The following is a 13081-nucleotide window of genomic DNA, read 5'->3' as shown; positions in this document are numbered from 1 at the left end:
AGAGTCCAAAAGAAAGAACCTAGAGTGAGAAAGACAGAGGGCTGCTACACCTTCACCCCACCCCATTGTGTGTGCATATTTACATATTTTAGATTTGTCGTTTCAGCATGTAATTTGAGCTCGAAATAAGTTCCTTTTACGGCTTCTCTCTCTTCTTTTAGGTCAACCCTTGCATGTAACTCACTGGGAGACCTGGTTCAGATTATTCTAAGATCCTACTGGTCATTTCTAAGCCCCATAGCCTTCGATCTTTCCTTGTATTTCCCCGCAGGACAGACGTCTCCATCTTTGGCTCAAGAGCAAGCATTCCACAGCCTCTGTCTCTCTCTCTACCCTCAGGAAAACATATGCTCCTCTCACTGACCCCCAGCACCCATCTAGTCAAGGAGAGAGACGCTCTCCAATATCCATCGCTGCAACAGTTCCAAATTTCTCCCTCAAGTCACGCAATATCTACTCTTTCCGTCTAGCAGCCGTCTTGCTTCGATTACAAGCCTGCAGTAAGTTACTCGTTTTATTTTTTTTAATAAACAGTTGAAAATCAAGAAAAGTAAATCCTCCTTTGGGTGCTGGGCTGATTTAGCTGTTTGGAATAACTCATCCGTGTTATAAAAACAGTACAAGAAAAGAAGAAATCTGAGCAGAACTCTGCAAAGGAGAGCAGCCCAATAAAACAAGAAGCAAGACTATAGGCTAGAATCTAAATTCACTAAAGATAGCGACTCAATCGATGTTGGCTTATTCTTCAACAGCGATTGAATCACTTTCAAGTTTGCATGCAAACCCACCGACTCAATCGCTCAGTGAGTGATTGACACAATGCAGAGCCCTGCTTTTTTTTTTTTGGGGGGGGGGGAACAGATGTTCTGTGCGCCATCTATCCCATTAAAATGTACCCCCTCCCCCCTGAACTTCAAAAAGATGGCAGGAGGGATGCCCACTCCTTCCTCTCTCTGTGGAAGACAAATAATTTCTAAGAATCATAGCCAAAGAACTCTTTAAAGAGAACTGAAGTAGCAGGATAGCTCCACTTCCATTCTAGATGCCAGAGCACAACTTCCAAGCAATAGTTATTTATTTAAAAAATTTATCAACCGCCTATCCCTAAGCGGCATTACAAAGTAACGTTCATAAAATAAAACAAACAAGACTTATACCAATATCTTGAATTATAAATGAATTACATCTTTAAACCCAGATTTCCTAGATCCTCACAGCACTATTTATCTTAAAACCGGCAGTAAGCAAGACAGTATTTCATATCATTCAACTTCCTTCAACTATCTGCATGCAGTAAGTTACTTTTTCTACTTTATTTGTAATAAACAGTTGGACAACATGGGGAAGCCACTGCTTGCCGTAGGATCAGTAACGTGGAATCCTCACACTCCCGGGGTTTCTGTATGGAATGAGGCTACTCTCTGCGATGGGCTACTTTAGTTGAATGGAATACATTATGAGAGGATTGTAAGGGTGTAGGGGAGAGGAGTTATTATAGACATTCATTTTCATTGTGTGTAGCTTGGAGAAATTTCTGGTTTCAAGTAACAGAACTTGTGGAAAGCTGGAGTTACCTGGTGGCAGAAGCACCCCTGGTTGAGCAGCTGTGGAGACAAAAAAAATTGCATTAACCAGCCGCTGAAGGCATGTCCTGGCCGGGTTGGGGGGGAGGGTAGCAGAACGTGTTGAAGCTTTGTTTCAGAACACTCTAACTGCATTCCATATGTATTTTTCATACAGTTCTTCACTGTCAGTTTAATTTCCATCCTATAAGTTCACATAGAATTTTTCTTTTTTCAACCATCTTTATTAATTTCCAGGTACTTTAGTTAGATTGTGAGCCTTCGGGACAGTAAGGGAATTTTTTAAGTACCTTCTTACTTCTCATTTATAATCTTAATGTATATTTTCTTCAAACCGCTTAGAACCTAATGGATGTAGCGGTATATAAGAAATAAATTACATTACATTACATAGATAAATTTATTACATTCCAGTCTGGTTCTGCACATTTTCACTTACATCAAAGAGGATGGAAAGCGGAAAAAGAAAAAAAAAGTGTAAGAGAGAGCAGAAGGAGGTCAGTATTGGAAGTATTCAGTTCTTGGTTGATGTTGATATGACATCTGGAAAGCTAGAATTACCTGGTGGTTGAGGCATTATTGGTTGAGCAGCTGTTGGGACAAAAAAGCAACATTTTAGTCAGTCACTGAAGACATCCTGGAGAAAGTGTTGAAGCTTTCTTTTAGAGAGTAGACTGATAAATTCATTCCATCCCAGTCTGGTTTTGCACATTTTCATATAAAACTATCTATGAAATACTGGAATTACCTGAGGGCCAAAGTGCCACTGGCTGTACAGCTGTTGGGATTAAAAAGTAACATTTGAATCAGTAGCTGAAGGCATGTTTCATTGAGTTTCTTAGCTGGAACAGCTGTGATAGGTGTCTATGTTGTAATGATTTCTTATTCACCCTTGACTCTTGAGCTGACAACAATCCACTGAATGCTGCAGATTCCATATTACATGCCATTAGATATGTCATTTATAACCCACCTTGCCTCAAGAGTGACTGAGCATTCTCAGGAATAGACACATAGAGACCTTACTTAAATCAGTCTTATGTATTTCGCATTCTACTCATCTGTTATCAAGAAGAAATTTCCAAAATAACGTCTTCAATGACTTACAAAACATCTTGTAATCAGTTAAGCATCTGAGTGGATGGTAGTGAATTCCCCATAAGCTCCAAAAACACGGATCAGACTATACCAACTTTAAGATCACACAATATAGACTAGTATATATACTCTGGGGCTCATTTTCAAAAAAGAAAACCATCCCAAAAGCAGAATAAAGGGACAGGTGAATATTTTTCTCACTAAACCCTTCCATTTTTTAAAGCTATTTTCTAGATGGATTTCGATGGTGGTTGTCTGAAGGGGATATGGTTTGGCGTGGTTTGGGCAGGACAAGGTCGGCTTATGATTTAAAAGTTTTTCTGCAATAATCACATCACCACATCACTCACTCTTTGAATTTACCACCTCTTCCTCTTTTCTATCCTCCATTCTCTTCACAGCCCTATAGCTTCAACACTTTCTCCCTCTCATCCAATCATCCCCACTCTTCCTGTGTGCATTTTGACCATGGCGCGACTCCCGCCATGCCTCTCCCACACTCATCCATATTCTCCTTCTCCTTCTTTTGAGGACATCAAGCCCAATCCCAGTCCTCCCAATCAACACATCCTACTCATGTATCCAATCTTATTTCTCTTCTCTTCCTACCCCCTTTCTCTCTGCCTTTCTCATACACCCTGTAGAATGCCCGCTCTGTATCCAACAAGCTTACCTTCATCCATGACCTATTTATCTCTCGAACCTTCCACCCGCTGGTACTAACCAAGACCTGGGTCTGCCCTGAAGACTCTGCTTCACCTGCCGCCCTATGTTATGGAGGCTACTTTTTCTCATATACACCTTACCCAGTTGATCATGGCTATGAGCTGTTACTCTCACTATCTTGAAAATATCAACTCCTTCTTCCATCTTAGACTCACTACTTTCCCTCCTTTGAAGTTTATTCCATCTGTCTATTTGCTCCTCTAACTCTCCAAGTAGAAGTCATTTACTGACCACCCCCTGATAAGTCCTTCTCTTCCTTCTTCAGTGACTTTGACTCCTGTCACTCCTTCTTTCATGAATCCTCAACTACTTCCCTCATCCTTAGTGATGTCAAGATCCATGCTGACGATCACTCTGACTCCTACACTTCCAGGTTTCTTGCTCTAACATTTTCATTCAATCTCCAGTTGTGCTCCTCTACCCCTTTACACCAGAATGGCCACTGCCCTTACCTTGTATTCTTCTCTAACTGTTCTACCACCAAATTCTGCACATCAGCTCTTCCCTATCTGACCATCATCTGTTAATGTTCACAATTCATCACTCTCTCCCCCAGATCTGGCCAATCACTACCAATATGTTTCGGAACTTTCAGGCTATTGACCCTGGCACTCTCTCCACCACTGCCTCATCCCGCCTTTCAACTATTATGTCATATAAGTCTGTCAAGGAAGCCTCTTCTCCTATAACACCAAGTTTCAAGTTTCAAGTTTATTTATTCTTGATGAATCGCCTATATAAATTGCTAGGCGATGTACAATGAAATAACATGTATTAATAAATGAAACAAGTACAATATTAATGGTGACATAAAAACAAATTTGTTGTTAGTTAAAATATAACACACCATTCTCTCCTCTGCTCTAGATACCCTTTCTCCTCACATCCTGTAAAGCGTCCCAAACCCCAGCCCTGGCTGGCCTCCAACATTTGCTACTTACGCTCCTGTACCTGATCTGCTGAATGTCTTTCCCACACACAAGCTGACTTCGTACACTTCAAATTCATGCCAACATTCTTCCAGTCTGCCCTCTCACTTGCCAAACAAGAATAATATGCCTATTTAACTAACTCTCTTAGCTCTAATCCTCACTATTTCTTTGTCACACTAAACTCCCTACTCAACGTGCTCTCACCTCCAATCTCCCCTTCACTTTCTCTTCAGCCTATGGCTGAATAATTCTACAACAAGTTTCAAAAGATTCACCTTGAGTTCTCAACCAGGTCACCTCCCCCCCAATCCCCTTACATCTGTCCCTTCTGCAAGCCTCCCCTCAATCCCTGCCACCTTTTCTGAAATCACTGAAGAGGAAATTGCACATCTTCTCTCCTCCAAACCCACTACCTGCTCCTCTGATTTCCATCCACATATCTGGCACTCATGCTCCCACTGTCATCCTCCCATCTGTCCCATTCTCAACTTATCTCCATTGCAACTGTTCCTAATATGTTCAAACATGCCATAGCTACACCTTTCCTCAAAAAACCCTCACTAGACCCCACATGACCCTCCACCTATTGCCCCATCTCCTTCCTCCCCTTCTTATCCAAGCTAATTGAAAGTGTTGTTCACTGCCATTGCTTGGACTTCCTTTCATCTCAAGCTATTCTTGGCCCACTTCAATCAGACTTTTGCCCATTCCATTCCATGGAAACTGCCCTAGTTAAAGTCTCCAATGACCTGTTCCTGGTCTCATCCTTCTCAATCTATCTGCTGCTTTTGACATTGTTGATCACCACCTACTCCTTCATAAGCTGTCTTCACTAGGATTCCATGGTTCTGTTCTCACCTGGTTCTCTTCCTATCTCTCCCACCATAGTTTCAGTGTATGTAATTGTGGATTCTCCTCCACTGCTATCACACTATCAATCGGTATAAATCCAAGGCTATGTCTTGGGACTTCTCCTTTTCTCCATCTGTACCCAGTCCCTTGGTGCACTGATCTGCTCCCTTGGTTTTCAGTATCACCTCTCGTATGCTGATAACTCCTAGATCTACCTCTCCACACCAGATATTTCTACAGGAATCCAGGCTTATATCTCAGTCTGCCAGTCTGACATTGCCACCTGGATGTCTCGCCGCCATCTAAAATTAATATGGATAAGACCATGCTCCTTATCTTTGCACTTAAAACCCTTCTCCCTCTCCCATTCTCTGTTTCTGTGAACAATCTCCTCCTCTTTGATTTGTTAGTTCGCAACCTTAGGGTCTTCTTTGGAATTCACCCGAGAGTCTTAAAAGAAATGAAGGTTGAAATCGGAGAGCTTTTGCAAAAACTTGCCAACCTGACAATTAGAACTGGACAGATTCTAGATGATTGGAAGATAACGAACGTCATGCCAATTTTCAAAAAAAGGATCAAGAGGAGAACCGGGCAACTACAGACCTGTGAGTCTTACGTCTGTCCCTGGAAAGATGGTTGAAGCACTGATTAAAGATAGCATAGTCTGGCACTTGGATACGCATGACCAGATGAGAGCCAGTCAACATGGCTTCAGGAAAGGGAAATCATGTTTGACGAATTTACTTAAATTTTTTGAGACCGTGAACAAATTGATAGTGGAGAACCGGTGGACATAATATACTTGGACTTCCAGAAAGCGTTCTACAAGACTCCACATGAAAGACTTCTCAGGAAACTACAAAGCCATGGAATAGAGGGAGATATACTAAGATGGATAGGCAAATGGCTGGATAACAGAAAGCAGAGAGTGGACATAAATGGGAAGCTCTCAGACTGGGAGAAAGTGACTAGCGGTGTGCCCCAGGGCTCGGTACTTGGGCCCATCTTATTTAATATTTTCATCAATGACCTAGAAGAAGGAACATCCAGTGAGATCATCAAGTTTGCAGATGACACAAAGCTATGCCGGGCAATCAGATTGCAGAAGGATAGCGAGGAACTCCAGAGTGACTTGTGTCAGTTAGAGAAATGGGCGGAGAAATGGCAGATGAAGTTTAATGTGGAAAAGTGCAAAGTAATGCATTTAGGCAGAAAGAACAAGGAACACGAGTATAGAATGTCAGGTGCAACTCAGGGTAAGAGCGAACAAGAAAAGGACCTGGGTGTACTGATAGATAGGACCCTGAAACCGTCGGCACAATGCGCATGTTAGGCATGATAAAGAAAGGAATCACGAGTAGATCAGAGAAAGTTATAATGCCGCTTTATAGGGCAATGGTCAGACCACACTTGGAATACTGTGTCCAACATTGGTCTCCCAACCTAACGAAGGATATAAAACTGCTGGAGAGGGTGCAGAGACAAGCAACGAAGCTAATAAAAGGTATGAAGAACTTGGAATACGAGGAACGACTTAAGAGACTGGGATTGTTCTCCCTTGAGAAAAAGAGACTGCAAGGGGATATGATCGAGACTTTCAAAATACTAAAAGAAATTGACAAAATAGAGCAGGAAAAAAAATTATTTACAATGTCTAATGTTACACGGACAAGAGGACATGGACCGAAGCTAAGGGGGGACAAGTCCAGGACAAATATCAGGAAGTTCTGCTTCACGCAACGAGTGGTGGACACCTGGAATGCTCTCCCAGAGGAGGTTATTGTGGAATCCACCATTCTAGGATTTAAAAGCAAACTAGATGCACATCTCCTTACGAGAGGCATAGAAGGATATGGATGACTAAAATTACGCCAGGTGTACACCTGGCTGGGCCTCCGTGTATGCGGATCACCGGACTTGATGGACCGAAGGTCTGATCCGGAGATGGCAGTTCTTATGTTCTTATGACTCCTCTCTCTCCTTCTCTGCTCAGATTCAACAAACTGCTAAAGCCTGTCACTTCTTCCTCTATAATACAGTATTACTAAAATCTGACCTATCCTCTCTGAGCACACTACCAAAACCCTTATCCACACTTTTATCACCTCTCGCTTAGATTACTGCAACTCTCAGGTCTTCCACCCAACCATCTCTCTCCCCTTCAATCTGTTTAAAATTCAGCTAAACGACTCATATTCTGTGAAAGCCGTCATACTCACATTACCCCTCTCCTGAAGTCACTTCATTTGACTCCCCATCTATTTCCAAATACAGTTGAAACTCCCCTTAATAACTTACATGTGCATTTACTCTGCAGCTCCCCCAAATCTCTCTTTACTTATTCCCCCCTCTTATCCGTACCCTTCTCCTCCACTGCCAACTCCAGACTTTGTCCCTTCTATCTTGCTGCGCTATATGCCTGGAACAGACTGCTTGAGTCATTATATCATGCTTTGTCTCTAGCCCCCCATGCCACACTCATGCCCTCCCTTCAGGGAGTGCCTTGTTAAATCTTCATCAGCACGAGCAGCGTCTCTGGCCTGCTGCTTATGCTAGCATTGGCTTTCCTTCTGATGCCAATTCCTGACCCTGCAATCTGGAAGTGATTTCAGAGGGAAGCCAGGCCAGTGTGAGCAGCAGGCCTGAGAAGTTGTTTGTGCTGGCAAAGATTTAAAGAGGCGGGGGAAGGGAGGGTACGAGCGTGGTGTGGGGGATGGAGAGCTGCCAGGGGTGGTCCGCCCCCACTTAGCATGCCACAGGGTAGTTATGCAGTTCAATATTTCTATTAAGGCCTTTTCCTTTCTTTCTCCTGTTACACACAGAGGAATGAGACGTGATATATCGCCTTTCTGTGGTTATAGTCAAAGTGGTCTACCTAGAACCCAGTTCTCAGTGTCATAACCACTAGGCTTCTCCTTCATTACTTCTCTTGTAATATAACATGGAAAAGTTGGCATTACCTGATGGCAAAGATGCCGCTGGTCCAGCAGCTGTTGGGATAAAAACCAATATAACATGAATCTGTGTCCTGGCAGGGATTGTAAGGGTAGAAGTGATACAACCTATGTCCAGTTACAATTTACAGCATCTCCTCAAGTTATTGGCCAAACCCATGACCATTTCTGCTGCTATAACAGGGCAGTGGCTTTCAAGGGTTAATTCTGCTATGAAGCCAAGTAGTGCAGTAACATAGGGCAAAGAGAGAGTTTCTGTAATGGGTATAGTTTGGGGTACTCTTGACCCCCCTCCTTTACTCTTTGGTGACAATTGACCCATTCAGGAGGTGCAGGAGCAGCGATGACCAAGAAAGCATTTACTTGTATTATCTCAAATCCCATTTCATGCAACAGGCCTTGTGCTAAACAACAGACATTAAGGCCAAATTCTATAAACAGTGCAGCTTGTTAGGCGTCGTTAGGTACCCTAACGATGCCAGTTTGAATTGGTTTATTTGCCTTTAATCAATGCAATAATTGATTGTGTCATTTAAAAGCCAATCATTTTTTAGTGTTGCTGATTGTAGAATCATTCATGAGTCTTTGTTTAAGCCTTTGGTGTTACTTTGTGGACATGTTCTCTGAGGATTATTTGTTTGTCTAATTATGTTGTTTTTTTTTACAATTTTATGCATGTAAATTATGTAAACCATTTAGTTTTAAAGAGTATAGAAATTTTAAAAATAAATAAATAAATAAGAAAAGACAGCGCCTCCACAACTACAGAGGTGCTAACCGATGCCTAAGGGTAAAATCGGAGTGGTTTACACGGGAAGTACCCTTAGCCATCAGTAGGCGCCTCTGTAGTAGAGATTCAGGTCACATATAGGTGCCAGAAAAGTAGGCCTTGAAACCCTGGTCTTCATTTCCGATGCCTGTGATTTAGCCACAATAAAGTCACAATACAGGGCGCTAATGTGTGATTTACACGCAATTGGCACCACATTTGTGTGTAGATGCCCATCACCGCACCGTTTATAGAAACTGGACCTAAGTGTGTGTGTGTGAGGGGATTACTAGTATGCATTATGGGAAAAATACATGAATTTTGCATCTTAAAACTCCCTCCAGCCAGCAGGCCCACCTCTTCAAAATGGCGGGCCTTCCCCTTCGGGAGGGGTCTGAAGCTCTGATTGGCCCAGGTTGTTTAAGGCCCCTCCTATGGGTGGGGCCTTATGCATCTGGACCAATCAGAGCTACGGTTGCATCCGAGGAGGGACCTACGGTTTTGATTGGCCCAGATGCCAATCAGAGCCTTAGGTCACTCCCCGGATGCAAAAGGAGCTTTGATTGGCTCAGACACATAAGGTCCCACCCATAAGAGAGGCTTTAAACAACCTGGGCCAATCAGAGCCTCAGGCCCCTCCCCGGTGCATCCCAGGATGCACCAGGGTGGGGAAGGCCTACTATTTTGAAGAGGTGGAGCTGCTGGCTGGAGGGAGTAGGCATCCCTCCGGCAAGCCATCTGAAAATAAGGTAAGGGGGAGAGGGCGGGGGTCATTGGAGGCAAGGGGAGGGTTTGCAAGGCGGTAGGAGAGCTTGGGCAACTCTCCCACTGCTGAGGGAGTTGTGGGGTGTTGTTTGGCAGCTATGCAGCAGAAGAGAGAGGGGGCATCTCTCCTGCCGAACTTCAATTTAGAATTTTTTTTTTCCAAAACACCCTCCAGAGATGTGTTTTTAATAATGCTGGCGGCACTATACCAGCACCCCCGGACCAGTTGCTGATTTTTGTCGCCAAAAGCCGATATCGTTCTTGGAGAATGGCTTGGCTATGTTTAAGAATCCACTTGAGTGCTCATTTGAATACTGAAGAGCCCATTTGCATGGCAGTATCAGAAACTGCTAGAAAGCTCTCAAAAGAGCACCATAAGCCATTTTGATAATCCGCCGCTAAAATGCATGCAGGCTAAACTGTCGAAAACCAGTTTAGCGACCGCATTAAATGCCGATTTTAGTTTTGAGAATCTGGGCCTTAGTCCCTTGCATTAATCATTAGGCTACTTTTCTATACCATTCTATTTTCTATTTAATAAGTGGAATATTTTACTTGTATTTATTGCTGAATATTATGTGCTTCACCTTGAAGCGTGTTTGATGGATTATAAACTGAAGTAACAAATAATAAAACTTGTTTACCTGAGCATATCACCCCAGCGTCTTCACCGTGGTTGCAGTCGCTTATGGAAGATCCACTATTAGGACACTGCCAGAGATGAGGTTCATTACCGATACATTGCACGTTATCCATGACTATAGTTCCTCGACCCCGCCCAAAAAAGGCATTTCCTGGAGCAGAAAGAGCAGCTCCACATCCCAACTGTCTACAAACAACCTGTGCATCCATTCTGTCCCAGAAATCATCGCAGACAGTTCCCCAAGCTCCTTTATACTGAACCTCAACACGGCCTCTGCACCTGTGCCTACCACCGACCAGTCGCAGATTTGGCAACAAGTCCATGTAAGGACGATTAACTGTGGAGATAGAAAGAAATTCAGATTCCTTTACTCGTCACTAATTTAAAGAGTGGGTAGGGTTGGGTTGACTTGATGGACCATTCGGGTCTTTATCTGCCATCATCTACTATGGTACTATGTATGTTACTATGTTTTAGCACAATGGATCTTCCTGGGCCTTAGGCATTTATCAAGGGCAGTTTATTTAAATGGGTCAATCTTTAGGGCTTGATACGACACCTCATTGGAAGCACAGGTGGTCTCCTACATATAATTCAATGGCCCCTTTACTCAAAATACATTTATATAAGAGTTCCTTCAAGATCCATTTTAAATGCATCAAAAACCCCATCTGATGCTCAGTGATAAGGTAGAATAAAAAATGAGAGGCTGGTAATGTATAAATATGAGGGATGAGCCCTCACACTTTGAATTTCTTCTTGTTCATCTCCTGTCCAAAGAAGATAGCTGTGGCCCAAAGTTGGGGTGAATAGGTGTTTAGGATGAGGGAGATTTTTTGGAGTGTTGTGGGGATTGCTGAAGGGAGTTAGGCCATGCTCCTCATCTGCTGTGAGGATTTGCATGAAACAGATTTCAACATGGAGTTAAGTCAAGGAGTACCAGGTGGAAACTTACTTCAAAGCTGCCATCTCAAAGGGGTGTTGAAGAGCTTATTCCTGTTAAGAGACATGTTATTGTTCTGTAGGTACCAAGAAGAGGACAAAGGAAAAAGCTAAAGGGTGAAGGAGGAAAATGTCTAATGTGTAGCATGTGGTGATCCTGTTTTTATTTTGATGGATTTTTAGCCTTCTCAATTTTGTATCCAATATTAATTCTGCACTGATTTACCTTGATCAAGAACTCTGCCTGCACTGATGCTTTTTCCCCAACTAATTCCCCAGTAAAGGTGAGTTATATCTTTTTGGACTGGATTGGGCCGTGGGTGGGCAGCTTTAGAATACCAGGGTAGGGGAAGCCATCTTTCTCCTTGTTAATGAAGAACTTTAGGGAGCAACAGAAGATCTTTGCTCCTACCGAAAGTTATTAAACTAGATAGAAGTTAGGACACAATGGGCTCCCCTCAGGCACTGCCCTGTTGTCCCAGTGCTCAGTACACCTCTGTGGATGGAGTTGGTCCAGAGGAAGGCTACTAAAATGGTACGTGGTCTTCGTCATATGACTTATAGGGACAGATTTAAAAATAAGAACATAAGAAGTTGCCTCCACTGAGTCAGACCAGAGGTCCATCTCGCCCAGCGGTCCGCTCCCACGGTGGCCCACCAGGTCCGTGACCTGTGAAGTGGTTATTGTCCACTTTTATAACCTACTATCTAGTTCTATCTGTCCTCAATCCCCCTATCCTCTAGGAACCTATCCAAACCTTCCTTGATCTCAATCTGTATACTTTGGAGGAAAGGTGGGAGAGGAGAGATATGATAGAGACATTTGAATACCTACATGGCGTAAATGCACATGAATCGAGTCTCTTTCATTGAAAGGAAGTTCTAGAATGAGAGGGCATAGAATGAAGTTAAGAGGCTCAGGAGTAATCTGAAGAAATACCATTTTACAGAAAGGGTGGTAGATGTATGGGACAGTCTCCCGGAAGAGGTGGTGGAGACAAACACTGTGTCTGATTTGAAGAAAGCCTGGAATAGGCAAATGGGATCTCTCAGAGAGAGAAAGAGATAATGGTTACTGCAGATGGGCAGACTGGATGGACCATTTGGCCTTTATCTACCATCATGTTTCCAAGTTTATTTAATCTTTGATATACCGTTTATCAAAAGCATACCTAAACGGTTTACAATTATCAAAATATTAAAATATAAAAACTTAAAAATAAAAAGTAGAGGGGGTGACAAAACATAGACTTACTGGTACCAAAAGGAAAAGTGGGAAAAGGTGAGCGCTTAAATACAATGATAAAATAAAATCTAAAAGGGAGGGGTTTAACACACTAGGATAGGGTAGTGATCATTTCTAGAGAAGCATTTCAATTTGGTACTGCCGACTGCGTAGAAGCTGTTAGGGCTCTAACTGAATGGGGCAAATCAGAATGAGTAGGCGTCTTTGAAGAGAAATGTTTTGAACTTTTCAAGAGATGTTTCTTGTCTAAGATCCGACAGAAGGTCGTTCCATAAAGTGAGGGCAGTGACTGAAAAAATGGTTTTACGGGTGGAGTCAAGAAATAAGTCGTGAATAGAGGGGACAGAAATTAGAGTTTGAGTAATGGAACGTAGATTCTGGGTAGGGGGCATATGGAATGAGAAGTTTATCAATGCTTCTATGTTTTTATAGGTTCACAGTCATAAGCGCGCCGGACAAATGGACACCGACAAATTGGAGCGGACAATTGAGCGCAAGACAGCAGCGCACCGCACAAAAACCTTATTTTAAAGGGCTCCAACGGGGGTGTGTGTGTGGGGAACACCCCCAG

The 13081-nt window shown here is 42.9% G+C and overlaps 1 protein-coding gene across 1 annotated transcript in view; it reads right to left on the bottom strand.

Moving 5' to 3' along the window:
* Positions 1 to 13081, bottom strand: part of DMBT1 (deleted in malignant brain tumors 1) — a 572499-nt gene that overhangs the window by 117239 nt on the left and 442179 nt on the right. The window contains exon 36 of the mRNA XM_033942984.1: positions 10324 to 10582. Coding sequence (XP_033798875.1) covers positions 10324 to 10582 — 259 coding nt within the window. The remainder of the gene's footprint in view (positions 1 to 10323; positions 10583 to 13081) is intronic.

The sequence above is a fragment of the Geotrypetes seraphini genome, chromosome 4, assembly GCF_902459505.1.
Source record: "Geotrypetes seraphini chromosome 4, aGeoSer1.1, whole genome shotgun sequence".
NCBI lineage: Eukaryota > Metazoa > Chordata > Amphibia > Gymnophiona > Dermophiidae > Geotrypetes > Geotrypetes seraphini.
Note: the sequence above shows the minus strand (reverse complement) of the source record. Positions and strands in the feature narration are given on the sequence as shown.